The following is a 27,286-nucleotide window of genomic DNA, read 5'->3' as shown; positions in this document are numbered from 1 at the left end:
GGATCAATCATGTCAAAGTAAATATTGTAGAAAGGTACCCCATGATGTATGTAAAATATATATATACACACACATATATAACACAGATTCGATATGTTTCTCTCTAATTCTTACAAATGATACTCTCTTTTTACATTATTGGTTTTTTTTAATCTTTTTTTTTTTCCACAGCTTACTTTTTATACATATAAGAGGGAAAAGGTGAGCAATAGCAAGGGTTATTAAACAAAAGGTTTGAGCAGAAAAATATACTTTGTTAAAAGTAAAAATTCATATCATAAAGATGGGAACTTGAGATTTTTTTTTTTTTTGGGGAGGGATTCAGAAAGGGCACAGAGGAAAAGACAGAAAGTGCTACGTCAGAGTTAGCCGTAGGGTTCCTTGAGTTATGGTTTTGTGGGCATTGTTTTTGGACGGGTTGAGGATTACAGAGAGGTATATCTCTTTCTCACCCACATATTTTTCTCTCTCTATCTCTCTCTCGCTCAAAATTTTAAAAACTGGGCCTTTATTTTTTTGTTCATATTTTGAGTTTTATTGGATTTTCTTGGTCTTATCAAGCATGGTTATTGAACCATGACGGATAACATAAGTCGCTAGAGGATCTGGTTCTGCTCCCAGCAGCTACCTATATACCTCTCACACTCTCTTTCTCTCTCTCTCTTTAACTCTCTCTCTCTCTCTCTCTCCTTCTCTTTGTTTCTTTTGAGCTTTGAAAAATCAAAACTTGTCTCTTGGGCTGCAGCCAAACAAAGAAGAAACTATCAAGGTGTGTTTGTAGTGGGATATAAGCCATTTAACTTCTTTAGCTAGAGACTATATACTACTACTACTACAACTGCTACTCTTTTCAGACAACTAAAAATAATTTCTTGCCTTCTTTTGGGTTTTCATTTGTTTTCTCTCTCCGGTTATGGCTTTGTTTTTTAGCTTTTAATTTTATTGGTTTGGTTTTGTCTCTTAAATTAGATCCTAACAGTACTAACCTTTTTTCATTCATCAGGAAAACAAAAACCAAGATCTATGTGTATGTGTATGTGTATGTATATGCCCATGTGATATAAGTTCAAATTTTGCGTGTGTCAAAGCAAAACAAAATAACAATTAAGATGATGTTATTCCAACAACAACAAGAGCAACAACAACAAGCAAGAGTGGATGAGAACATGTCTAATTTGACCTCAGCATCTGGTGATCAAGCAAGTGTTAGTTCTTCAGGCAACAGAGCTGAAATTGGTACCAATAATGGCTTTTCTCAGCAATATTTTGCCTCACCACCACCTCAATCTCAACCTCCCAAAAAGAAGAGAAACCTTCCCGGAAACCCAGGTGAGAAATCACATCCACAAAACAAGATTACAGTGCTACTACTATCAGTGTCATTCATATATATGTGTTTTTTTTTTCACTTGTATATATATTTTGACTGTATGTACATCTATTATAGACCCTGATGCAGAAGTGATTGCCTTGTCTCCCAAGACTCTTATGGCAACAAATAGATTCATCTGTGAGATCTGCAACAAAGGGTTTCAAAGAGACCAAAATCTTCAACTTCACAGAAGAGGACACAATTTGCCATGGAAGCTGAAGCAAAGAACGAGCAAAGAGGTGAAGAAGAAGGTTTATGTGTGCCCAGAAGCGAGTTGTGTCCACCATGACCCCTCGAGGGCTCTTGGGGACTTGACTGGGATCAAGAAGCACTTCTGCAGAAAACATGGGGAGAAGAAGTGGAAATGTGACAAGTGCTCGAAGCGTTATGCTGTTCAATCGGATTGGAAAGCTCATTCAAAGACCTGTGGCACCAGGGAGTACAGATGTGACTGTGGAACCCTTTTCTCAAGGTAACGAGAATTACCATTATTATTAAATAATCCATTTTATAACAGTTAGTATTCTCATCCTGATGCGAGAATTTTTACAAGACTAGTTATATGTATAAAAGCCTCAGAAAAATAAATTCTCAAGAGTTATTTAATTGAAGAGAAGTGTCTATAATAAACATGTTGACCAAAATCCCAGATGAGAGAGATGTGTAACTTGCTGGGTTTTAAGATGACAATTAAATAAATTTTACATTCCTTTCTTCAATACACAATAATAGGCAGCAACCTAGAGAGAGAAGAGTATGTAAAGAAAGCTTAGTATGGAAAATGTTACAGCCCACCTGGTCATCAATACAACCCCTATACAGATATATAATCTGTCCTTCTGGCTCTCTGGACAAAAAAGCCAACAAAAAAATGAATATATCCAGAAAGGGAAGCAAAACTGGAAAAGGAGAGAGAGAGAAAGAGAGTCAACACTTCTGAATTGTCCTACCTTTGTGACTTTTTCTTTTGTTTTATTTTATTTTAATTTTTGCCTGATTAATTAATTTCAGGAGGGACAGTTTCATCACCCATAGAGCTTTCTGTGACGCTTTGGCAGAGGAGAGTGCAAGAGCCATTAATGGAGGAGTAGGAGGACCAGGAGCTGGAGCTGGAGCTGGAACAAACCCACTTGGCTCTTCTTCTTCTGCAATCTTATCTCATCTAAATCTCCAAACCCAATTGTTAAATAATCATAACTCCCATCACCAAGACCTCCATTCCTTCCCCCTCAAAAAGGAGCAACAAAGTTTCACTGCTGCTACTACTGCAAGTGGTCTCATCAGGCAAGACATTCCACCATGGCTAGCTTGCAGCCCGACCCAGATGGACCTCTCTAATTCCTCATCTTCAATCTTCTCCGCAAGATCATTAGACCAAGACTACACCCAACAGACACACCACCAAGACAATTTAACCCTCCTCCAATCCCCTAACCCTAACCCTAACCTCGGCGGAGGTGGAGGTGGTGGTGGTGGTAGCGGTAACGGTAATGGAGGCCCTACTCTTCCTCCTCACTACCAACCACCGCCCTTGGCTCACATGTCTGCCACCGCATTGCTTCAGAAAGCAGCCCAAATTGGGGCAACCATGAGCGGCGGTGGAAACAACAACAGCAGCACCAATAACAATACCATGGCTGCTGGCTCAGCTGCCTCGCCGGTAATGATGATGAGGACCCACCAAGATTCTGGCGCCAATAATAACTTTGGCCTGAATCTGTCACCGCGTGATCGTCAACATCATCATCATCAGCATCAAGATCAGACGGCCCCAACAGGTCATGGGTTTGGGAATAAAAGCAGTGGTAGTAACAGTACTACTACTAGTCTACTTCAAGAGTACATGATGAGTTCATTGTCTTCTGCTACTACTGGAACTGGTATCAGTACCTCTAGTACTAGTACTACAGCTGGGTTTCGTGATCATAATCACGACCCTTTCAATGGTGTGATTCTGGGTAGTTCCAAAAAAGATGGGCACGATCATCTCAGAACAACGAACCCCACCGTCATGGAAAGTGGTGGCAGTGCCGGTGGAGGTGGTAATGTTAGTAATGGGAATGGGGAAGGTTTGACACGAGATTTCTTGGGTCTTAGACCACTTTCTCATACTGAGATGTTGAACATGGCTGCTCTTGGAAACACCATCAACATGTCCCATCCTCACCACCACCAACAAAATAATCAATCCCAGAAACCATGGTAATATATATATATATTTATTTATATAGCAAGGTTCAGGTTTGTTCCTAAATGTGGAACCTGAGATCTCTCTCTTTCTCTCTCTCACTCTCTTTTTTGTTTATTTTCTAAACGAACATAACTTTGATTTTTATAATTTTGGTATATTTATATATAATTTTTGTTGTCAATATATATCTTCCCGAAGGGAAAGGAATTACCACTTTTTTTTTTATGATGTTGCTTTTATAATTATCTAGCTCCTTTTCTTTTTAAATAATTTTTTCATTAGAATATATAAATAGTTTGTAATATTCTTATTAGTGCCCGTGCTTCGATTTAGTTAGAGAGAATGCCTCTGACAAAGTTAGGTTGTTTTTTGCTTGATTTTTATTAGAATTACATACATTTATATATAATGTAATTAGTGTGGGTGCGTGGAAATTAATTAAGAAAAGAGATAATTATATATGTACCATACATGTGAGTATATATGTAAACATCATATATATATATATACACATATACAACTGTGCTAATTATATATTCTAAATAATCGAATTTTAACGTCTGGCTCATAGAGAATTGGTAAGGGAACACGGGTGCCCAAAACCACAAATAAATTTATGTACGATATTGATTCAATTTAATATCGAGTATACTTATTTGAATTTAAAAAATATTATAACATATTGCTAATCAATATAATTACCATGCATATACGTTTTTTACCATGCATATATTGTTTGTATTAGGGTTAACTCTATTCTACTTCTGTGATTGGTATACTCGTCTTTGGTCAGTAATTAAATTGCGTTATTTTATTTATTGAAATGCTGATATATTTATTTATATACTTGTTGTTTATATCTGTAACTGTAATACTAGCTAATTATTATTAATTAATTGCCGTCTCTGATAAAAATTTCTCAATTTGCACTTATTCCTTTTTATCGATTTCAACTTATTCATGTCAGAGAGCTAAACTTACGTACGGATCACTGAGGATCGATATATATATATAGTGCGTATATAAGTTCGAGGGTTCAATTTTTTTTTTCGGAATATATTATTAGTACGTAATTTATTTATAATTGATTTATAAAATATGCACGAAACGTGTACGTATTCCTGTTCAGTGCTGGTGGGGACATTGGCATGGTGTATGGTAATTGATAAAAACTTGATACAAAATATTGTAATATTATGGAAAATGGTTAATAAATAAATAATAATAATTAATTAACAATAACCACGAATGATGTGCAATAAAAAGGTACAAAAATTAAAATGATGTTTATATATATATATGTACCGATCCAGTACTCCCATGCATGGGTTTTTATATACATCTCACGACTACTGAAATAATAACTGATAACCACAGTGAACAAAAAAGAAAAAGAAATAATAAGTACATGCATAATATAAGGCATTTGACTCACTACTCTTTTCACTATAGAAATCAAATCACACCGCCCAAAAGAAAAGTCGTGACAAATATGAATTGACCCCAACTTCTCTCTTTTTTTTAAGCATTTCATTTTTCTCTCATTTTTTAGTCACTGTAAAATAAAAATTTCCTTAATAGGTTGACTTCACTACTCCCTTTTTAATTTGCTACATAAAGTAGGATTTTTCTTTTTAGGGAGAAAAAAAAATAAAGAAGATGAGTTTATCCCACTAAAAATAGCTGTGGTCCAATTGAACACTTTGAAAAATGTGAAAAGCCTACAAAATGGCTTTTAATAAAGAATTTATTATGTTAACGCTAAGTTTAATATTATTATATGAGTGTTGTTATTTGGCATCTTAATGTACCCAACATCACATGAAGTGACACTCTTGATTAGTCAGCGATATCTCATAATACTTATTAAATTTAAATAAGTGAGACCCGATATTAAATTGCACCATTAATAGCATCTCAACTTCTTGTGTTGTTGGACACCAATAATGTCCTTTAGCAATTCTCTTATTATATATTAGGGCCGGCCAATTTCAATTAATTTTGTTGGAAATGTGAAAACCCTAAAGTAAGAAGCTAGCTTTGAATATTCGATGGCATATACAGAATTGATTTCATGTTATATATATTGAAAAAGTAGTAGTAGACAGAGTTAGAGGTAGAAGAATATAGAAAAGTACGTTCGATCGGTATACAAAAGCATTGGATTCTCTTAATTATTGATAGATTCGTGAAATGTGAGCAAGTTTGGTTTTTTGTTTATTGTTTTATTTTTAGATATTGGTGTTTATTTGCAAAACAATAAAGGGATACCTTTTGACACCTATCATGGGTGCAAGTGGGGGATTCAATCTCGAGGATATGGATCATTTTTGCTCTTTCTTTGCACCCAAAAAACTATATTATTAATTCCAAATTTATATATCTATGGTGTTTATTTTACCTCACAAATAGATATTTATTTTATTAATTTCATTTCACCCCTTCTGTCTCACTACTCTTCTCATGTTATACTTCATCTCAAGTACACTTTTTTAATGATTTAGTAATTTGTTTCATAAATATATACATAGTGATTTATTAGAAGAAGAAAAAATACATAAGGGGATGAAGAAAAAAAAAAGTAATAAGAGTTACTGCGAGATTTTTCATATATTTATAAAAAGATATTTAGTAATACATAATTTGTATTTTACTTTATTGATAGGGAGTGTGATTTATATTTATATATAGAGAGAAATCTAGCAAACAACATCTGAGTAATCAATCAAATCGACATAATGATACAATCAAATAAGGTATGATTACCCTATCATTCAAATACACAAAAAGTAGAATAGATAAGGACAACTTTACATATATTCGAAATAATATCAGAGTTATTGTAGGCGATGCGATTAATATCCCTATAATATTCCAGATCAGTTTAGGTTGATATACATTTATATATACATATATATTATATATATATATACATAGAGCTAGGATATAGCCTAAGGTTGCTTAAAATATTTAGTTTGAATAGTGGTCATGGCACCTGTTCTTCCATTGGTTTCAGAAAGTCTCATACAATATATTTCTTTTTATATATATAATAACAAAAGATTCCTCTGAATTCCCACTTCTCTAATCACATACACATGTATTGTATATATTATAATTTGTTGGAGAGAAAGAGAGCCAAAGAGAAGCTTGCTTTATGAGACCACACACATGCCAATACCATTATTTTCTATTATGGATCAATTAGGACGAGAGACACGGGAGAGCATGTTTGTCACTTCATTAAAAAAATCTCTTCCTTTTTGCTTTGTATATATATATATATATTCGTATCAGATTAATCAGACTGTATGGAAGAGTGGGGTTATGTATGTTTTCCCTTTCCATTATTACTAATAATATTATGTATATCTATCCCTTTCTTAATTACTCTCTATACTTGTACATAGGATTCTTTCATATAAGGTAGAATGATATAGAAAATAATAGTCAAGAATAGTTAAATCTTCATCAGTCAAATTTACCTATATATATATATATGTTCATAAACGTACATCTATATTTATGCTAAAAATGAAATTTTGATGATAGAAAATATGTACTACTAATAAGTATATCTTTTTGTTCACTGACAAAGAAATATACATACAGCTAAGAATACATATAAAACTATATATATTGAACTCACACACACGACTACATGTTTGTATGGGTAAAAGTGTTTGGAGACAAAGTATGCTGACCAAACAAAAATTATATATATATGGTGAAATGATATACACATTGGCAAAGAGAGAGCTAAGCTAGCACACTTCCCTATAAGCCCATCTAAACAGACGCTTTGGTGGTTGCTTTTTCTGTCATGGGAAGGAGATTTTTAATTAGCTAGCTAGCTCTACCAAATCAAGAAAATTAAAGAGAAAATAATTTTTTTGTGTGTGTGTGGTGATGGTGGGTGTCTCTCTAAAAGCTGGAGCTTCAAGAACAAAGTTGAGGTGCCCAGATCAAAAAAAAAAAAAAGAAAAGAAAAGAATATATTGATCATCATCATGATTTGAACGAATTGAGTTTTGTTTTGCTCCTTGTTGTTTTGTGCATTTTGATGCTGTTTTGCCCCAAAACACCAGTTGACTTGTCATTGTAAAGGATGTTTGTTCGCTTTGTGTTAAATAATAATGTTACCTTTTTTCTTTGACTTGTATACATACATGCATACACATATATATTATATATATGTATCAAAGCTGCTAGCAGATATAGATAGCTAGCTATATATATACCTGCTGCTACCCTTTGGCTTTGTTATTTTCAATAAAGAAAAATCCTAAACAAAAAAGCTCTTTCTCTCTCAAAAACATACATGTTCACATACATATGGTTCGATCGTGATATATATATATATACACAGTAGTCTCAGACACTCGTAGCCTATATATTGAAGTTTTTTTTAGGTCCTAATAATTATATATAGATATAGGAGCCGCTCAAAAGAAAAAGGTGTTTGTTCTCGTGAAAATTTCATTTTCTTTTATGCTGTTGAATTGGGATTGGTGCGACACTTGTGATGACTGATGAGTTGTCTTGACAATGCCATTTCATTTTACTTTCTGATGGGTTTATGGGAATCAACGTTACGTATTTTGGGGAAATTAGTAATAATTAATATTAAAGTACTTTAGTTTAAGATATTGGGTAAGATTAAAAATATTTAAAATTAACCAACATTTTTCCATCAATTGATGAACTATAACATTTAAGATTTTGGGAAATCTACAAAAATACACTAAAACTTAAAAAAAATCTGAAAAATATGATACATTACAAAAATACGGAATTTTTGTATAAAAACACGGAATGACAAAAGTGTAAATATAGAGTGGCAAAATCATAAATAAAAACTGAAGAATATAATTTTTTGTGATCAACGTTTACAAACTAGTAAATTTTTGTTACAAACTTGTAAATATATGTTATATGTTTATAAATAATATTTACAAAATCAGTTATAGAATTGTAGATTTTTTTTTGTAGATAAAACTTACAAACAAATTCGTAACTAAATTTTTTATTTTTGTAACAATAGTTTACAAATCTAGTTTTACAACTAAGAAATATATTTTTGTAACTAACATTTACGAAAATATTTCATAGTTAAGAATCATAAACAAAATATACATAAAAATATTAGGGGTTGATTGGTTCGCGATTAGAAAAATGTATTTTAAAAAAATTGTGTTTCTGAAATAAAAATCTGAATTTATAGTTAAGAGCATGATTTTGAAAATGTGATTGATTCAGTATTTAAAAACAGTTTTTTAGTTTTAAAAAATTGAATATGTGATTGGTAGGAAATCTCAAAATATAAAAAAGTGATATATTTGTAATACTTTATGATACAATGATTTGGAATATGAGAAAATATGATTTTCTTGTTTTTTATTTTAGAACACAAAATTATAATATTGATTTTTATTTTCAAAATCATCTTACGAATCAGTTATTTTTGTAGGTTTCACTGTTTTCAAAATTTTAAGAAGATAAAATGAGATTATGATAGAATTTTGTATGAATTTGGATTTATTTTGTTAGAATTTTGATTTTATCAATATTTCAATTCTATTTTATTTATCACCTAATTAGTGACATGCTGGGAAAATATATCTAACACTTATTTATTTATTATTAATTAATATATGCTTAATTTTTTTTATAATAATAATAAAAACAAGCACCCAACTTATTTATATTTGACCGTTTATATATATATACTTTAACCATATAGATGAACATATGAGGGAAGAAAAAAATGTCGATGATAAAATAAAAAAGCAATACTGCATACTGTAAGTAGTGCAATGCACAATTTTAAGAAAACTAGATATAAGAATTGGGATATTCAAAAAACGTAAAATTTGTGTTTTCTATCTCCTAGTATAAAATGTAATTTAGTTTTTGAATTTAGTTTTTCAAAATGAGTAACCAATCAATTATTATTATGGGCCCACAACTTTTATGATTTTGGATTTATAAAATTGTATCGAACCTCCTACCAATCAGAGCCTTATACTTTCCTGTTACAATATTGTACCAAAAAATTAGATGAACCATCATATTTATGCTATACAACTTAAAAATATAAATTTAAGATATTTATTATTTATAAAACACTTTATTGAATATAGTAGTGAAATACAATATTTTTTTTAAACAAGTTTTACATTTTTGTAACAACAATTTACAAAACTAATTTCACAACTAAAAAGTATATTTTTGTAACTCACATTTACATAAATATTTATAAATGTATTTAACATGATTATTACAAAGATTTACAAAAATAATTTTTTAAAAACTTGTTTTGAGACGAGAATATTGATCTCAACAATACATTAAAAACTTGCACCTACAGCTCTATATATATGTACATGTATGAATAGTATCTATATTTACCTAGATATATATATATAAATATAAATGATGTTGTATATGAATTTTGAACTGACAGAAATAAAAGGTGAAGGGAAAGGCTAATAATTTGAGACCTCTGGCGTGGGGTTGTGGTAGAATTGAAGAAGGTTGCATCAACCACAAATGACAAAGAAAGTTGGATAACCGTAATAATGTAATTATTTCTAATTACCGTAAAAATCAAAAAAAAATTTAAATCACCGTGATATAAGTAATTTTCCCTAAGATTTTCCCGAGGTTAATTGCAAATAATGATCTTACATTCACTACTACATTTTCAAATTAACTGATGATCATGCATATTATTTAGGTTAAAAACTTATTCCTGTCATAATTTAATTACCAAAATAATAATATTATTATTCTATTGGCATATATATTTTAACACATATATATAACATATATGCCAACAAGATTTGTATTCATTGTTTTTTCTTTCTCATGTTTTTGTGATTGCTCTTACATCTAATTTCTATTTGTAACTTTGTTAATTAATGCGTTGACATATATGTCATAATATATGTAACTACAATTCAAACAACTCCATCTCTTATGGTTTTGAATGATTAGTGGTCATAAAAATACACAATATATCATGTATATATATGTATAACAGTGGTTGTTGGGCACGTGATATTGATATGATGATCAGGGGTGTGTCCTAAAAAATGCCTTTAAAGAATTGTGACGTGTCATTACTACTTTACTCTTTAATGTCGGGCACATCAACAAACTACGTACGTATATGCCCAAGCAACCTATATATATAGATCACAACGAATCCACCAATATTGAATCAGACATACAAATCACGTTAAACAAAGCAAAAACCATTTCACTTTATTACTCAAACATTTTATTTCAATTCAAAAAAACAATTATAAACATGTAATATATAATATTTTAAATCTCCAAAAAAAAGTTGATCAATTTCACCCATTTGGATAGGTACAATAGGAAACTTGTCTAAATTGCACTCAACCCAACGAAAGAGAATTATTGTTGTAAAGTTCAAGTGAAAACAATATTTCGTTCTCACTATAGTATTCCACTCAATACATTTATATATTTGTCTTCTAATGTTCTTCCCTTGTCAATAAAATCCAATATAATAACGTTGTATCCTTCAAAACAATAGAGCTAAAAACTAGTAATTATTAGTTGTTTTGTCTCAATTAGTAATCTTATATATAATAATATTAATTAACAACATTCGACCTCAATAAATATTGATATACATAAATAGTTAGTTAGTTAGTGTGTTACCATTATCATTTTTTAAGTAAAAATGTAGAAAGGTTTGAATATTATCATCTCCTTTGGAAGACTTTATTATCACTTTTTTCAGGACAATTCGTGTGCATCAGTGCATGCCAGCTTTAATAATGCGGTACTATATACTATATGACTACTACGTTGTGTACATCTATATATAATCTATTAATATTCTCACTGTTTTGTTGCCATCATCTCTACTTCTTTTATTTATTTAATATTTTCTTTCTTAAATCTATAAATGTTCAATCAAATTAGTAATTAAAAATGTGCACTCACATTCACACAATAGAGTTTAGATAGCTCAAATTTAAAAGGGTGTACTCGAGTTTGTCCAAGAGAAACACTCAAGGGATGTTGACAATTACAAAAAGAGTGTTGCAATTTGGCATTTTAAGGTGACCAACACCACACGACGTAACACTTTATAATTGGTTAACGATACCCCATAATACTTATTAAATTCAAATATGTGGGACCCGATATTGAATTACACCAATAGCGATACGCTACCTCCTTGTGGTGTTGGGTACCACTAGCGCCCCATAGCAATTCTCTTACAAAAATGTTGTCTATTCTGATCGAATTAAAAATACGAGCTGATGTGGCATTTGACCATAGCATGTAGGAATGACTACAAATTACACATGGGGAATTTACATGAAATATGGGAAAATTTTCTAAACTTTGATAAATATGGTATTTTTTGTGTGCATTTTATATGGTATTTTATGTTTTCTTACTTTTTTATGGGATTTGTTTTACTATATTTGTGTAATAATTTATTAGTTTTACCATATTTAATTATATAAGATTATTTTGGCTAATTTTGTTTTGTGAGGGTATTTCAGTAATTGTAGATATTATTATTTTTTTTTTTTTTGTTCAGACATTGAAAAACGTTTTGTTTTCTTCTTTTCTTCTATTTTTTATCTTCTTCAATCAACATTTTCTCCGTTGTAACCGGTTACCACTATTAGAACAATTTTGATATTTTTTTGTAGTAGTGATCATTTGTCATTGTCAATTTCTTTAGTGATGTGTGGTAACTAGTTATATCTATAAAAATCAGTTTTATTTTTTAAGTGGTGTTGTAGTAACTGGTTACAGCTATAAAAATAATTTTGATTTTTTAGTAATGTACTATTATCAAAATACCAGTTGAATTGTAACTGGTTACTCAGTGAGATTTGGAGAGAAAAAACTTATATGAAAAAAATAAACTAAATTGATCGTGAAGGTAATAGGTTACAATTATGATTGAAAAAAATATATATGGAAAAAAAAGTAGTTGCGATGGTAACCGGTTACCTAGCCAAACCTGAAAACAAATAGGATCCAAACAAAAAATCTAAAATGATCATAATCGTAACTGGTTACAGTTAGGTTTGAAAAAGAAAAAAAAATTACGATGATAACTAGTTACTTATCTAGACCTGGAAAGAAAATTAGATCTAAACAAAAAAATATATAAATTGATCGCTATTGTAACTAGTTACAACTAGATTTAAAAAAATATCATTTATGAATAAAAATAATTAGACGCCATTTTACCCGGTTACTTAAATAGATCTGGAAAAAAAAAACCCAGAAATCATAACAGGTTGTGACTGTAATAGGTTACAGTTACGTTTAGAAGGAAAAAAAATTAAATTTGATGTGCAAAAATATATTTGAAATAGCGAAACCAAATGTGAAAAAGAAGAAGAAGAACAAAGAAAATAAAAATAAAAGAAGAAGAAGAACTAGAGGGGGAGGTATTGTAACTAGTTACAACTAGATCTGAAAAAATATATCAGTTATGAATAAAAAGAATCAGACGTCATTGTACCCGGTTACTTAAACAAATCTGGAAAAAAAAACCCAAAAATACAGATCGTGACTGTAACCAGTTACAGTTACGTTTAGAAAGAAAAAAAAAATATGAAGTGCAAAAACACATTTGAAATGTTGAAACAATATGTGAAAAAGAAGAAGAACAAAGAAAATAAAAATAAAACTAGATCTGAAGAAGAAGAAGAAGAAGAAGAGAGGGAGGTACGTCGTCGTCAGGGGCGGGGGTGGAGGTGTGTCGTCGTCATCGGGGGCAGAGGCGGAGGTAGCATCGCCGGCGGATGGCTAAGATGAAAGAACCAAATGGGAGAGGAGAGAGGAAGAAAGGAGAAAAGAGAGAGTTTTGTGAATCTATGATTATGGTAATCAATTTTTTATATTATATGAAATTACCATATTTAAAAAAAAAAAATTTTAAAAAAACTTACCATATTTTATACAATTATTTTTTTCCCATAAATATAGAAATTATGTTTATTTTCCCCATATTTATGTAAACTTCTCATTACACATCATCAAAAATTTATTTGCAGAGCCAAATTTATTGATCTCTTTACATAAATATGAGAAAACTAAGTAAACTTTATATAAATATAGACAAAAAAATAATTAATTTAAATATGGAAAAACTATGGGATTCCCATAATTTTATGAACCAGATTACCACAGATTAACAAATTTCCTATAAACTGCCGACTACAACATTTTGATCAAGACACCTAATTGTCGATCACCAAATCTTCCTTCTCCAGCCACTAGAACTCATTCTCCATAGTTTCAGACAATCACATTATCTTCTCCGGCTACTGCAATTTGTCCTCCATTGTTTCTGATCGTAACATCATCTTCTCCGACAACAACACTCTTCTTCTTCAATCAAACAATTAAATTTCCGATCGCCTGATATTGCCTCTCAGAAGTGTTGGTTCAAATCTACCTCGCGAATCGAACAATTTCGCAATCTTTCTCTCCGGCCTTCTACAGTCATCGAATTAAACATAGAATTCAATTTCTGATCAACTGCTCTCATTCTCGAGCAATTGTAACAGAATTTCGATTCTTGTCCAACAATCACATCTCATTCTCAGGCAGATAATCTAATTTTAGCATCGTTTCTACGATTTCTCAACAGGTAACATTTAAACTAAACAAAATCTTGTTTGAAATATACAACATGGAAAATAATAACACAAAGAAACAGAAAATTACTTTTTTAATTACTCACATGAAACCGGTTACATCACATAACTTGAACATTTACATAATTCAAATATTACAAAAAAATAAAAAATAAGACAACAAAATAAATACAGTGACCAGTTACACACGAAAAAAATAATAATAACAATGTGCATAATAATTTATCATGAAACATGGAAAATAGATCTTGATTTACGTTTATGAAACCGGTTACATAATATGTCTTTAACTTTGCATATTTGAAATATAAAAAAAGAAAGACAACACATTCACTAAGGTAACCATTTGCATAAGCAAAACTGAACATAATGCAAAATAATTAATTTTAGAACCTAGAAAATAGTTCTTGATTAACTTAAAGAAACTGATTACTTATATATTTTCAACATTTGTTAATATTCATTTACTACTGTAACTAGTTACATTTGAGTTAATAAAGCAACAACACTAAAAATTATTTTGTGCTATATTGCATATGGAATACATAATGACATTGATCCATTTTGGAGGAAAATGGACAAACAAATACCAGTATGATGACTACACCATGACTGGATTGCAAATACCAACAAATTGTTCAGAACAATTTGGTTCCTTTAGTAAAAAATGAAATAACATGCAATATTCAAAATATTGAGCTGAGTTCCCAATTATCACCAGGTATGCTTCCAATGAAATTACTCACTGACAATTCAATCATATTCTACATTGAGCTAAAAAATAAGCAAAATGCAGTAACAGAGCTACCACTATGCATCACCACTTTTGATAAAACAATAGCTGAAACTATTGAACACAATACATATGAAGAAGAAACACAAATACAGAACACAGATCTAGAAATGCTAGTTCTTCAACTAAACAACCAGCAATCAGTTACAGAGTTATAATATGAAGAAGCAACCTGCACGACAAATAACCAGGTACCAACCTTCCCAAACATTGCAGCCATAACTGATAATGTAGCAGATTTATCATAGAGAGAACAGAAGAAAACAAAATAAAAAGAGAAGAAGATACAAAAATTATAATTGATCATAAAATTTTCAAAGTTGAAGAAGGCCAGATTTATAAGGACAAAAAGCTCTTGAAATCTGCTCTATATTATTATGTTATGATCCACAACATCCAATTCAAGACAAAAAGATATGAACCGAGAGAGTACCTAGTAACTTGTGTGGATGACAATTGTAATTGGTTACGTAGAGCTTCAAAGTTCGGGAAAACAGAAACATTTAAAATCAGCAAGTATGTAAAAACTCACACCTGCTCCTTGGACATCATTATGGAAGACCACAGGCCGGCAAATTGCAATGTGATTGGAGAACTAATAAAAACAAAATACATGTCAATAAAGAGAGTACACACACCAAATGACATAATCAGCGACATGCTAGATGATTATGGTGTTTCAATGGGGTATCAAAGAGCTTGGAGAGCAAGAGAAAAAATTTTAGAATTGGCAAGAGGAAACCAAGATGATTAATATTTTCATAGAATTAATGTGATATATTCTTACACTGGAAATATTTGATCTTAATTTAATTTATTTATATTGTGTAGTAAATAAAGTGTATTTTGGCACTTGGAAACAAAGAAAAAAAGAAAGCAAGAATCCCTTCGGCCCAAAGAGCTCAACCTGCCTAGCAAGCCCAACGCCAGCCCAGTCTGAAGCAGCCCTCTCCCTTCAGCCAGCTTGTTGACGTGTCACTTCTCCATTGGTTGGGCTTGGTCAAAGTCTCCTTTGCTATAGCCATCCATGAGCCCAATTTTTTGTGCACTTTGGGCCTTGCACCTTTCCTCTTTGAGCTTTAAAACTCATCTTTTTTCAGTGTTTTTGAAAAAGAGCATTTTGACCATACACCAAAATAACTATGTTAATATTTATAATAAGATTTGATTTTTCAAAATCATATTTTATATTTATTTTGTAAACCCCAAATTGTTGTTTAATTTCTTTTTAGTCATTTTCTCCCTCTATAAATTGGGACTCTTCCTTCACAATTTGTATGCAATTTTTAGGTAGCAAAACTCTACCAAATTTTAGTCTCATTCCTCATATAGTCACAATTTGAAGGTTAGGATGATCCTATATGCACTATGACTTTGTTTGGTATTGTTGATTCACCATATGCTTAAAGTTTATATATTTGAGTGATTTATTTTATTTCATCTCTATTTCTTCATCTTGTTATCTATATTTATGTTTACTAATAGTATATAGATTTTTTCAAGCACTTTCTATTTATTATCAAATTAGTGAAAATAATATAGATAATATTTTTATCATTTTCTCCATCTCATTCATATATATTTACTTTTGCTAAAATCTATATAGAATTAGTCATGCTCTTTCTATGTATTTTATAAATAGTAAAAGTAATATTTGTGTTAAGTTTTATGTCCAATCTTTTATTGCATTATTGTCAATGGTATAATGTCATTTTTAGATTTCTCATAAGATATATCTCATATTTCCATGGTAAGGAATAATAATCACTTAAATACATTTTTGTAAAACATATTTGTGCTTCAATGTTAAATCTTCCAAATGAATAGTTGGGATGTGAACTTCTCATTTGTGTAATTTTTGTGAATTAAAAATATAAATAAATAAGTATGCATATTGGTGACTCTTGATCCTTCCTACTTGTTACCTATTGTTACATCACACTTTATTCTATCTTTATTTATAATCTTTAAATCTCCAAAACAACAAAAAAATATCACTTGTTCTATTTTCTTCATATTATTTATCTCTAACATTTATTTATTGATTAACTTGTTTCTTTACCTCCTTGTGGAATCGACCGTCCATCTATACTATGAATATCGCTAAGTGGAAGTCACGTTTGGGCGTTAAACAAATTTTGGCGCCGTTGCCGGGGAGGTAATAGTGAAAAAAAAAAGTTTTCAATAAATTTTGCAAAAGATGTGAGTAATTCTATCATTTTCTTTGTGTATATTTCTCTATGATTTTTTTTAGATTTGTCTTATTTACCTTTAAAAAAAAGTAAAAAAAAAATCACTATCATTTTTTTTATTGTTTATTTTTAGTTAGTTTGTCATTTTTTTTTTTTTTGTCATTGTTGTACTAAAAGAAAAAAAATTTCTATCATTTATTTTCTAGGATTTGTTAGTTTTATTCGTAGTTTATTTTGTTATTATTTTTCTTTTGTTGGTTTTATTTTTCTCCTTTTATTTATATTTTTTGTAAAAAAAAATGCTTGTTGTGGTGTATTTAGTTTTTTTTCTCTTGTTAATTTAATTTTGGTAACTTTTTTTTTTCTGTTTTGGTGCTCTCTTTCCTTGTTAATTTAAGCTTGTTGTACAAAAAAAATTGAAAAAAAAAAGCTCGTTGTGTGTTTATTTAGTCTTTTTTCTTGTAGCTTATTTTATTTTGTTTTTTTTTTCTTGTAACTTATTTTATTTTGTTGTTATTTTTCTTTTTTTTTTCTTTCTCTTTTTTTTATTATTGTTGAAAAAAAAACTTGTGTGTGTATTTAGTTTCTTTTTTTTTAATTTATTTTTGGTATTTTATTTTATTCTATTTTTCTCTTTTTTTTATTGTAGTAAAAAAAATAATAAAAAAAACAAACTTGAAGAAAAAAGATATAAATTGGTTGCTTATATTTTCTTAGTTTAGTTTTCATTTATTTTTTTATTTTAATTATTTGTGTTTAGGATTAGTTACATTTTTTTTTATTTTCTATCTTACTTTGGTACTATTTTTTTTATGTGTTTGTAGGATTACTTCAATTTTTTTTTTGTTTACTTAGTTTTTCCTCATCTTTGAAAAAATGTTACTTTCTTAGAAATTTTTTTTAGCCCTTTTATTCATTTGTTTTATTTTTTTTCTATAATATTTTTTTTAGGCTTTGTGAGCTTCTTATTTCTCGTGTTTAGATCAATTTTTTTTATTTCTACGTTTGTCTCTTTATTTATTTATTTTGTTATTAGTTTTTTTTTTTAATTTTTAGGTTTTAAATCTTAAAAAAAATCATAAAATAAAAATATTAATAATAATAAAAACAAAGCTTGTTTTGTCAACATAAGCAATTTTTGCTTAAAGGCCAATTTGAGTAAAGTTCCATCCATGCTTACTTGGTAACTTCGGGAAGTTCTAGTAAGTGTTGGTTGTAAAAGAACTGTTTTTGTGAATTGTGACCCCTCCACAATTATCTAGCAACCTCGGGGTGTTCTAGATAAAGTGTGGGTTTTAAGTGAGATCGTTCTAAAAACCTCAAATCGACCTGGAAACAAGTAAAACAAAAAAAAAATCAAAAATAAAAATAAAAAAATCATAAAAACAAAATTTAAAAAAAGAAATGAATGATGAAGAGAAGAAACGTTTCGAGCTGTATTTTCCGATGTATTATCCTTCAGTTAGAAACAACCATAATTCTAGTGCTACTGAGGGTATTAGCCGTTTTAAGAGTGCATGCAAACTTAATGTAAGAGATTACCGAGAACTTGAGGCCTTAGAAACTAAGTTTGAAAGAGAAAGTTACAAGGTTCCCGAGATTACCGACCATAGGAATCATAATTCTAGTTGGACCAACCCTGTAGATTTTAGTTGGAAGCCTGAGTACAACTACCATGCACCGCCACCCATGAATTTTGAGCAACATTTTCCTAACTTCCCACATGAGCCTCCATATAATGTCTGCACTAATACAAATTCTTTAGAGGACACTTTACACACATTTATAGAGGAGCAAAAAGAATTCAATAGACAATTTGTGGAAGATTTTAGGGTAACTAGTACTCAACTTTCAGAATTGACCAGCGCTATTATTTCACATAATTTAATTCAATTCCCGTCCCAACCTGAGGCCACCTGGTAAACAACATCAAAGTCAATTTCAGTGTCCATGGGGAGGACCTAAACATAAACTTTGTGAAGGGAGCAAAGGCATACATGGTACAATCATTTGAGCACTACATTTAGAAATAGAAAAGATTGACACTCGCATAAAACCGTATTTACAAAAAATTGGATATCGCACTTGGTCTAGATGCCATGTGTAACGCCCTGGTTACCCCAGAACAGTTACGGTGAACAGTGAACAGTGAACCGGAAATTTGGCTCGCTACCCGAGTCCTTTGGTTAAAAACGTGATCTAAGCGCTATTATCAGGTTAAGGTGAAAAACCAGTAAAAAGGAAATGATATATTCCACTAAGTAAATAAACTGATCATGATCCTTTCAAAATGTTTACAAGTAGTTCGTAATACAAAAGAGTCGCTATAGTTTCAAATTTACAATCCCCGCCGGCCTAAGCGGCAAAAATAGGGTAAACCCCTAGTCCCTCTGAGAACTCCTTGACCGTGGCGGTCAAGCGGCCCTATATGTACACAACATCGCCCAAGCTCTCCACTCAGGGTTGGGTGAGCTTCTCTTTCCCTTTACCTGCACCACAAAGCACCCATGAGCCAAGGCCCAGCAAGAAAACACAATAAGGCATGATATAATATCAACAACGATCATAATAACCATTCAGGACTATCAGTCCAGCAAATAGGTGACAGTAGCCAAAAGTCACAATAATAAAGCATCGCTCCCCCTAGCCATGTGACGATAGGGTCACCTGGGCTTAACTGATAAGTGATTCTTTCATAAGTTTGATCAGGACAGGTGCAAGGTGAATAGTCACCAACATAACCTTCCTCACGACTCTAGAGTTGAAGCTATGGACAACGTCCCTTAGCCATGTGACAAACGGTCACTGGGGTCATATACATTGGCTATAGACATCTGGTCGTAGACCAAGCAAGCGCTTATAAGTTCTTCGACCCTAGGGTTGGTCTAGCATTAATGCCATAGAGCCATTCAATGCATGATTCTCGACTTTAGAGTCGGTCCCTGACTAGTCAGTGTCTTAAACAGGTAATCAGCGTACATCAGCATTTAATATACAATCCACATCCACATATATCAACCAACATGCTCCAATATCAAACCATGCATGTCATATACCTATACAGGGTGCAACTGTATTCATACACTGTTTTCTTACCTCTGGTTCGAGTGTGAATTATTATATGAACGACCCCTGAGAACGATCAACCTTTAAATTCCTTGATGGTCACCTGGTCATAACCAAAATATAGGATTCATCAATAAAAATGATAACTGAGGGTTCCCAAACCAAATCCCAGCCCCCCGAGACATCAAATACTACCCAACCGGGTACTAGGTCCAACCCCGAGGCCTAAGGTTTGAATCCCCAAGCTAAAAATCACATTTTGGAAAAATTTGCCTTAAGCGCCGCGGCCCTCCCCTGCTACGCCGCGGCGCGCCCTCAAACAGAGAGGGCTCCCCTCTGCCAAACGCCAAGGGCCGCGGCGCGGCGCACAGCCCAGACCAGCAACCGACCATAAACGAACCAGTTTTTCCCCTGTGCTCCTTCCTCTCAAACCAGCCCCTCAAACCATCTCTAATCCTCCTCCAAACATACGATTAAACCCCCAAATAACACCCATAGCTCACCCTCATCAAATCTCAATCAAACCAACACAAAAACTCCCTTTGATTCTCACCTCCCACATCAAAGACTAAAACTCACCTTGAAACCGGTTTTGGACCTCCCTTACAAGCTGAATCAAGCCACCAACCCAGCCTTTAAGTTTTCCCTTGGTTAAATCTCCACTTAGAACTCAAAACCCCAATGAAAGAACAAGCGGAAGGTGATGCACGGGAAGGAAGAGGAAGCAAATTCTCTGTTTTGTTTTGTTTAAGTCTACCACCTTCTACAGCCACTTAAGTCACATATATCCTCCCTAAAATGACCAAATTACCCTTGAGCCATCTAAAGCTTCTAAAACCACTTCAAGGGTAACATTGGTACTTTCCGCTTAACCCGTTAATCATAATTAACGCTTCCCACTTCCCGCTAATTTCAATATCCTCAAACACCAATAATTCATATCCCGTTACCCTAAAATCCCTGGTAACGCTATAATCATTAATATCACCCCGAGACTCACCCCGAGCCCCGAGCTCAAACCTGTTATGACCAAACCGATAAATCATGCTTAAAGATCGTCTCATGTCGAAATACTCGAACCAATCCACATTATAATGTGGTCTCACAATATATCATAAGCACGCAAACAAATATTCAATTATACCCTCAATGGGCCAAATTACCAAATCACCCCTGTAAACAGATGTGGACTTACATGCATGCATTTAACATCATATTATAATATAATTCTCATAAACATGCATAAACACATTTAATGGCATAATTAAATAGTTATGGCCCTCCCGGCCTACTAATCCAGCCATTAATCATAATAGGGAATCTGGGGCATTACACCATGCTCTAACAAGAAGATATACAATGATGACATCAAATATAGCTGAATCAATAAATGTTGCATTGAAAGCTGCAAGAACGCTGCCAATCACTACAATGATGGAAAGCCTTCGAAGTTTAGTTCAAAAATGGGTATGGAAAAATGGTAACGAAGCGAACGGAACATTCACACAAGTAAACAGATACTGAAACTATGCTTAGAGAAAACTTTATTCGGGCCATTAAATTTGAGGTAACTAACATATATTCTGCAATAAATATTATTTACCAAAACATTCAGTAACCAGTTACTAATAATTACCACAACAACTAGTTTCTAACATGTACTCCTCTACTAAAATACACAAGTTTTCCCAGTAAACACTATACTGTACCAAATTTTGGTAGAACACAAAGGAAATTTTTTGGTCAACCTAATGGAGAAAACATGAGAGTGCAAAATGTTCCAACAAGATGAAATACCGTGTGCACATGCATAGCAGTATCTGCCAAAACACAGCTGAAAACATATGATTATGTCGCTGATTACTACAAAACTACAATTATGAAAGCACAATATGAGTCAATTGTTCATCCCTTGCCAAATGAAAGCGAATTGACACTACCAGAGACTTTACACAAAATTGTCCGACCGATTTCAATTAATTTGTTGGAAATGTGAAAACCCTAAAATAAGAAGCTAGCTTTGAATATATGATGGCATATACAGAATTGATTTCATGTTATATGTATATATATATATATTGAAAAAGTAGTAGTAGATAGAGGTAGAAGAATATAGAAAAGTACGTTCGATCGGGATACAAAAGCATTGGATTTCCTAATTATTGATAGATTCGTGAAATGTGAGCAAGTTTGGTATTTTGTTTATTTTTTTATTTTTAAATAGGGGACTTTACAATAATATACCACTATAACAAAATAACTACAAGTTTGTTATAAGAAAAATAATATACCCAAATAGACTATAATATTATTAAATATAGCAAATTTTATATTCATGACAAATATCTCTCATAACTAATTCATATCCTCATTCATTATTAATAACATATTCCAAAACATTTAACACTCATGAAAACAATTATTAAATATAATAAAATATTCCTTATTAATCGTTTTAAAGTGGAAATACGTTATCACATTATAAAATATATCATGTAATTATATATTATAGTATGATATTATGCAGTTTTTGATTGCATACTATACACAATAACAAGTTATTTAAGAGATTCCAATTAGTTCCAAATTGCATATGACACCAATGGATATCATACAAATATTGTATGCTAACTCATAACAAATTATTTTGGATACCATTAGTACCGAATGGCATAAGATACCAATAAATATCATATTGTATACTAGCTGATCATAACAAGTTATTTTGGATACCAATTAGTATATATACCAAAGTGCATAACAATTAATACACAATTACATATGATACCAGTAAGTATCAGATTACATATTAGCTCATAATAAGTTATTTTGGATACCAATTAGTACCAAATTACATATGATATCAACAAATATCTGATTGTATATACTAGCTTGTATAAGATATCTCCAATAAATAGTTAAATATGGTAGCATATATTATTCGATAAGATACTAAATAGTAAATGTTTTATAAGATATACAAACAAACAGATTCTATAGGATACTAAATAGTATTGTTTTATTAATTATGTAGTAGTATACTACAACACAAAGTAAATGGAGAAATAGAATAATAATGATTATAAAGTAACTATTATTTTGATACTATTTAGTGGTTTATGTGATTTTTTTAGGAGCTAAACTAATAAATGATAACACAATAAAATATAGAATACCAAATAGTATCCAAATAAATCAATTCTTAATATTGAAGTAAACATGGAACATTGTTCATTCAAAATAAAAATTTACTACTTATAAATTGTTTAATAAAACATAGAACTCAAAAATTAGGGATTGAAAACTGAGTCGTAAAAAGCAAAGAAAATAAGGAAAAAATTGATTTACTCATAATTAGCAAAACAATTAATTAAGGAAATGTAATTGTAGCACCCACATTATTTTGATATAATATAGCCAATAATCACATGATTGCATTGCATTACATATCATACAATATGTATAATTTGAGCATATGCATATTCTTATAAGTGTTTTCATGTATAAGTATAAAAGTTGTGTATGTGATGTCTATATGTATGCTCAATATTATTAACCTTGTGGCATTTGAGTTGTCTTTTATGGGTGTTTGATGTGCTCAAGATATAAGAAAGTATGAAAAATATGGACAAGGCATGGAATTAAGTGGTGAAAGTGAGATATAGAAGGCAAAATAGGTTAAGTAGTGAAAAATAGTACAATGTCGATTACTAGTATTTCGGTGTAAAATTGAGTATTTATGGATTTACCAAATGTAATCGAGGTATGATTAAGGTCTCATTGATGATGTAAAAATGGTTTTAGAACCATTAGATCAATTCTTGATGGGAGGTATACATAATCAGTGGTGTTGATGCAAAGTCAAAACGAGCTTAGCATAAGTGCGCTACGCTCGATCGGGTAAGCATAACTATTGGGTATGAAGTCATATGGACCTAAGGTTTGGTGTGAGTGTTTTACACATAAGGATAATAGGCCTAGAAGATGATTAAGTCGAAATTATTGAAGTGATAAGGTTTTCATAAGTCAAAAGGTGAAATGATGAGATGAAAGGTGTCAAATTTTGATACAATAAGGCTAAATCATTGAAAATAAGGAATTTTCATCAACCTTATCACTTTGCACGACCATTATTATGAAAACCAGAGAGAAAATAAAACCAAAAACCATTTCTTGGCTGGTTTGAAGAAATTCTAAGGAGATCCAAGTGAAAGCAAAGCCAAAGAAGTAGATTAAGCTTAGTTCTAACCTTTTTATGGTAAGTTCTTGTACTTGGAAGTTAAACTATGTTTTTGAATTTTTCTGAGAGCTTATATATGGTGTTTTATCCTTTTTAAGATATTTCTTGGGGTTTCCAAGTGGTTTGAGGTTTAGAAAAGCTTGAAGAGATTGTCTTCGCCGAAAAGTTGCTCGGTAAGTGAAATTTTGTGTTTTATGAGGTTTTTGGGGTTCTTGGAGTACAAGATGATTTTTGGTTATTTGATTGAGTTTATAAGAGAGTGTATAAGTTTATAAGTGTTTGAATATATGTGGAGACTCATTTAATTTGGGTGATGATCTAGGAGATAAGAATTTTATCAAAATCGGTATATGATAACTTTATGGTGAATCATTTGGGATATATGGTTATGGCAGGTTATTTGATGTTGATTATTGGTTGATTTTGATATTTGAGGATAGCTAAAATTAAGGGGAAACTCTGTCAAAATTTCTCTAAGTGTCTAAGATAAATCTAACGCTCGATCTAGGTGGTTTAAGGCATTTTAGGCATGATTTTGATATGAAATTTGATATGATGTTTTATGGGTATTTTTAAATGAGAGTTCAATGTCTTACTGCCTTCATTATGATGAGAAATCCATGTCATTGTCAGGATAAGCACATCAATACCTAAGACACCACTTGTTACACGGTGAACTATATTTTGGACAAAAGGTAAGTAAAGTACTCAACTGCAACACAAGAATTATATGTTATGTGAAAGTATGCATTATATGAATATTTTGTGAGTAAGTGGCATTAACATACAGTGACACTTCATCATAAATTTGTATGCATGGCATAATAGTGATATGGTAAATTATTATATGATATAAGACCATGCATGATATTATGATGATTAATTATATGATGCCTTTGTAAGTTTTGTGCAACATAAAAGAAAGTTGTTATAAGAAGTTTAAGTTTAGTGCCACTGTTTTGAAAAGGCAAATGAAAGTGTTAATAAGTGTAAACGGAGGCCTATAGAGGGCTTATAGTGGCTGCCCAATAATTTGGGCTAGGTTTTAGTGAACCAATTATATTGTTTGCCATGTTTCCGTTTTTATTTCTCCTCCATATGAGTTATTGTTATATGTATTGACACCACAGTGTGTGGCCGCCTTAACTCTTGAGCCCGACGGGGCAACGATGGAATAAGGTTCTTAATGTGCCCTACTGTGGTGATGGCTAGCCGGAGGAGAACCCATGGGATTTTGTATTATATGTGTAACAAGCCCTGCAGGCATTGACCAATTCAAACAGTGTGCACAATCTTAAGGGGCCCAAAATTTAAAAAGAAGTTGTATATGTCCATTGATATTGGGTAATCATTAGCATTGCATGCATTACTTTGCTTACTGAGCTTTAGGCTCACAGTTGTCTTGTGTTGCAGGTAGAGAAAGAAATGTGTGAATGACATGAGGAGAACTGAAGCATGGTCCTGACCCTGATTTGTACATATGAACATATTGACCTTTTTGTGGGTTATTTCAGTTATCAGTGCGATGTTTGTAATAAAGTGTGAAGTTATGTTTTGAAAACAAATTGGGTTATTTAATACTTATGTATAATATGTTTGAGACCCACTTTATGTTTAATGTAAATAATGTGAAATAAGTTTTCAAGTTTAAAAAAAAAAAAATGTCCAGACTTTTGCAGTAATAAATTATGATATAGTTTTAAAACGTAACACCTCAAATATGTTTTTAACTAAAATAAGCGAGGGTGTTACAGTAATAAATTAATATTTCCAATTGGGTATATTATACACATAATTATTGAATTAATAAATTAAATTATATTAAAAAAGTAGTAGGTATACTAAATAAGTAAATAAAACTTGAATATTTGTTATTTAAGTTAATAAATATTATAATATGGGTATATTAAAATATCAATAACAAATTAGTAATTATTTATAGTATAAAGTGTGTGAATGTAAATCTTCCTTTTAAATATTGGTGTTTATTTGCAAAACAATAAAGGGATACCTTTTGACACCTATCATGGGTGCAAGTGAGGGATTCAATTTCTTCTTTTTCTTATATTTTTTATCTTCTTCAATCAACATTTTCTCCGTTGTAACCGGTTACCACTATCACAACAATTTTGATAAATTTTTTTGTAGTAGTGATCATTTGTCACTGTCAATTTTTTTAGTGATGTGTAGTAACTAGTTGTATCTATAAAAATCAGTTTTATTTTTCAAGTGGTATTGTAGTAACTCGTTACAGCTATAAAAATAATGTTGATTATTTAGTAATGTACTATTATCAAAATATCAGTTGAATTGTAACTTGTTACTTAGTGAGATTTGGAGAAAAAAAAAATTTATGAAAAAAACAAAATAAATTGATCATGAAGTTAACTAGTTACAATTAGGTTTGAAAAAAAAAAACTAGTTGTGATGGTAACCGATTCCCTAGCCAAACCTGAAAAAAATAGGATCCAAACAAAAAATCTAAAATGATCATAATCGTAACTGGTTACAACTAGGTTTGAAAAAAAAAATCATATCTGAAAAAAAAAAAACAATTACGATGGTAACTAGTTACTTATCTAGATCTGGAAAGAAAATTAGATCTAAACAAAAATAAATCTAAATTGATCACTCTAGTTCTGAAGAAGAAGAAGAATAAACAAGAAGCAGAAGAACCTGTACGCCCTGGTTTTCCCACGGGCTGATTAGCAGGTCGAGCCTCGGACTAATCATGGTTAGTCCGTAAATTTCCCCAG

The 27,286-nt window shown here is 31.2% G+C and overlaps 1 protein-coding gene and 1 long non-coding RNA gene across 4 annotated transcripts; both read left to right on the top strand.

Annotated features, from left to right (window-relative positions):
* The first annotated feature begins 459 nt into the window (after window positions 1-459).
* LOC133794477 (protein indeterminate-domain 11) lies at window positions 460-3,779 on the top strand. 2 transcript variants are annotated; one of them, XM_062231712.1, is made up of 4 exons: window positions 460-769; window positions 1,004-1,329; window positions 1,448-1,844; window positions 2,384-3,779. In XM_062231712.1, exons 2-4 carry the CDS (start codon window positions 1,110-1,112, stop codon window positions 3,576-3,578), a joined length of 1,812 nt encoding a protein of 603 aa, XP_062087696.1. In that variant the 5' UTR covers window positions 460-769; window positions 1,004-1,109; the 3' UTR covers window positions 3,579-3,779. The 2 variants fall into 2 exon arrangements, with proteins under 2 accessions (XP_062087696.1, XP_062087697.1); XM_062231713.1 differs by lacking the exon at window positions 460-769 and having other exon boundaries at window positions 817-1,329.
* A 20,648-nt stretch (window positions 3,780-24,427) lies between these two features.
* Window positions 24,428-26,167, top strand: LOC133793479 (uncharacterized). Of its 2 annotated transcripts, XR_009874846.1 has the most exons (4): window positions 24,428-24,548; window positions 24,629-24,703; window positions 25,164-25,225; window positions 25,944-26,167. It is a non-coding gene; the product is annotated as an uncharacterized LOC133793479 (long non-coding RNA). The 2 variants fall into 2 exon arrangements; XR_009874845.1 differs by lacking the exon at window positions 24,428-24,548 and having other exon boundaries at window positions 24,555-24,703.
* The last annotated feature ends 1,119 nt before the right edge of the window (window positions 26,168-27,286 follow it).

The sequence above is a fragment of the Humulus lupulus genome, chromosome 8, assembly GCF_963169125.1.
Source record: "Humulus lupulus chromosome 8, drHumLupu1.1, whole genome shotgun sequence".
NCBI lineage: Eukaryota > Viridiplantae > Streptophyta > Magnoliopsida > Rosales > Cannabaceae > Humulus > Humulus lupulus.
Note: the sequence above shows the minus strand (reverse complement) of the source record. Positions and strands in the feature narration are given on the sequence as shown.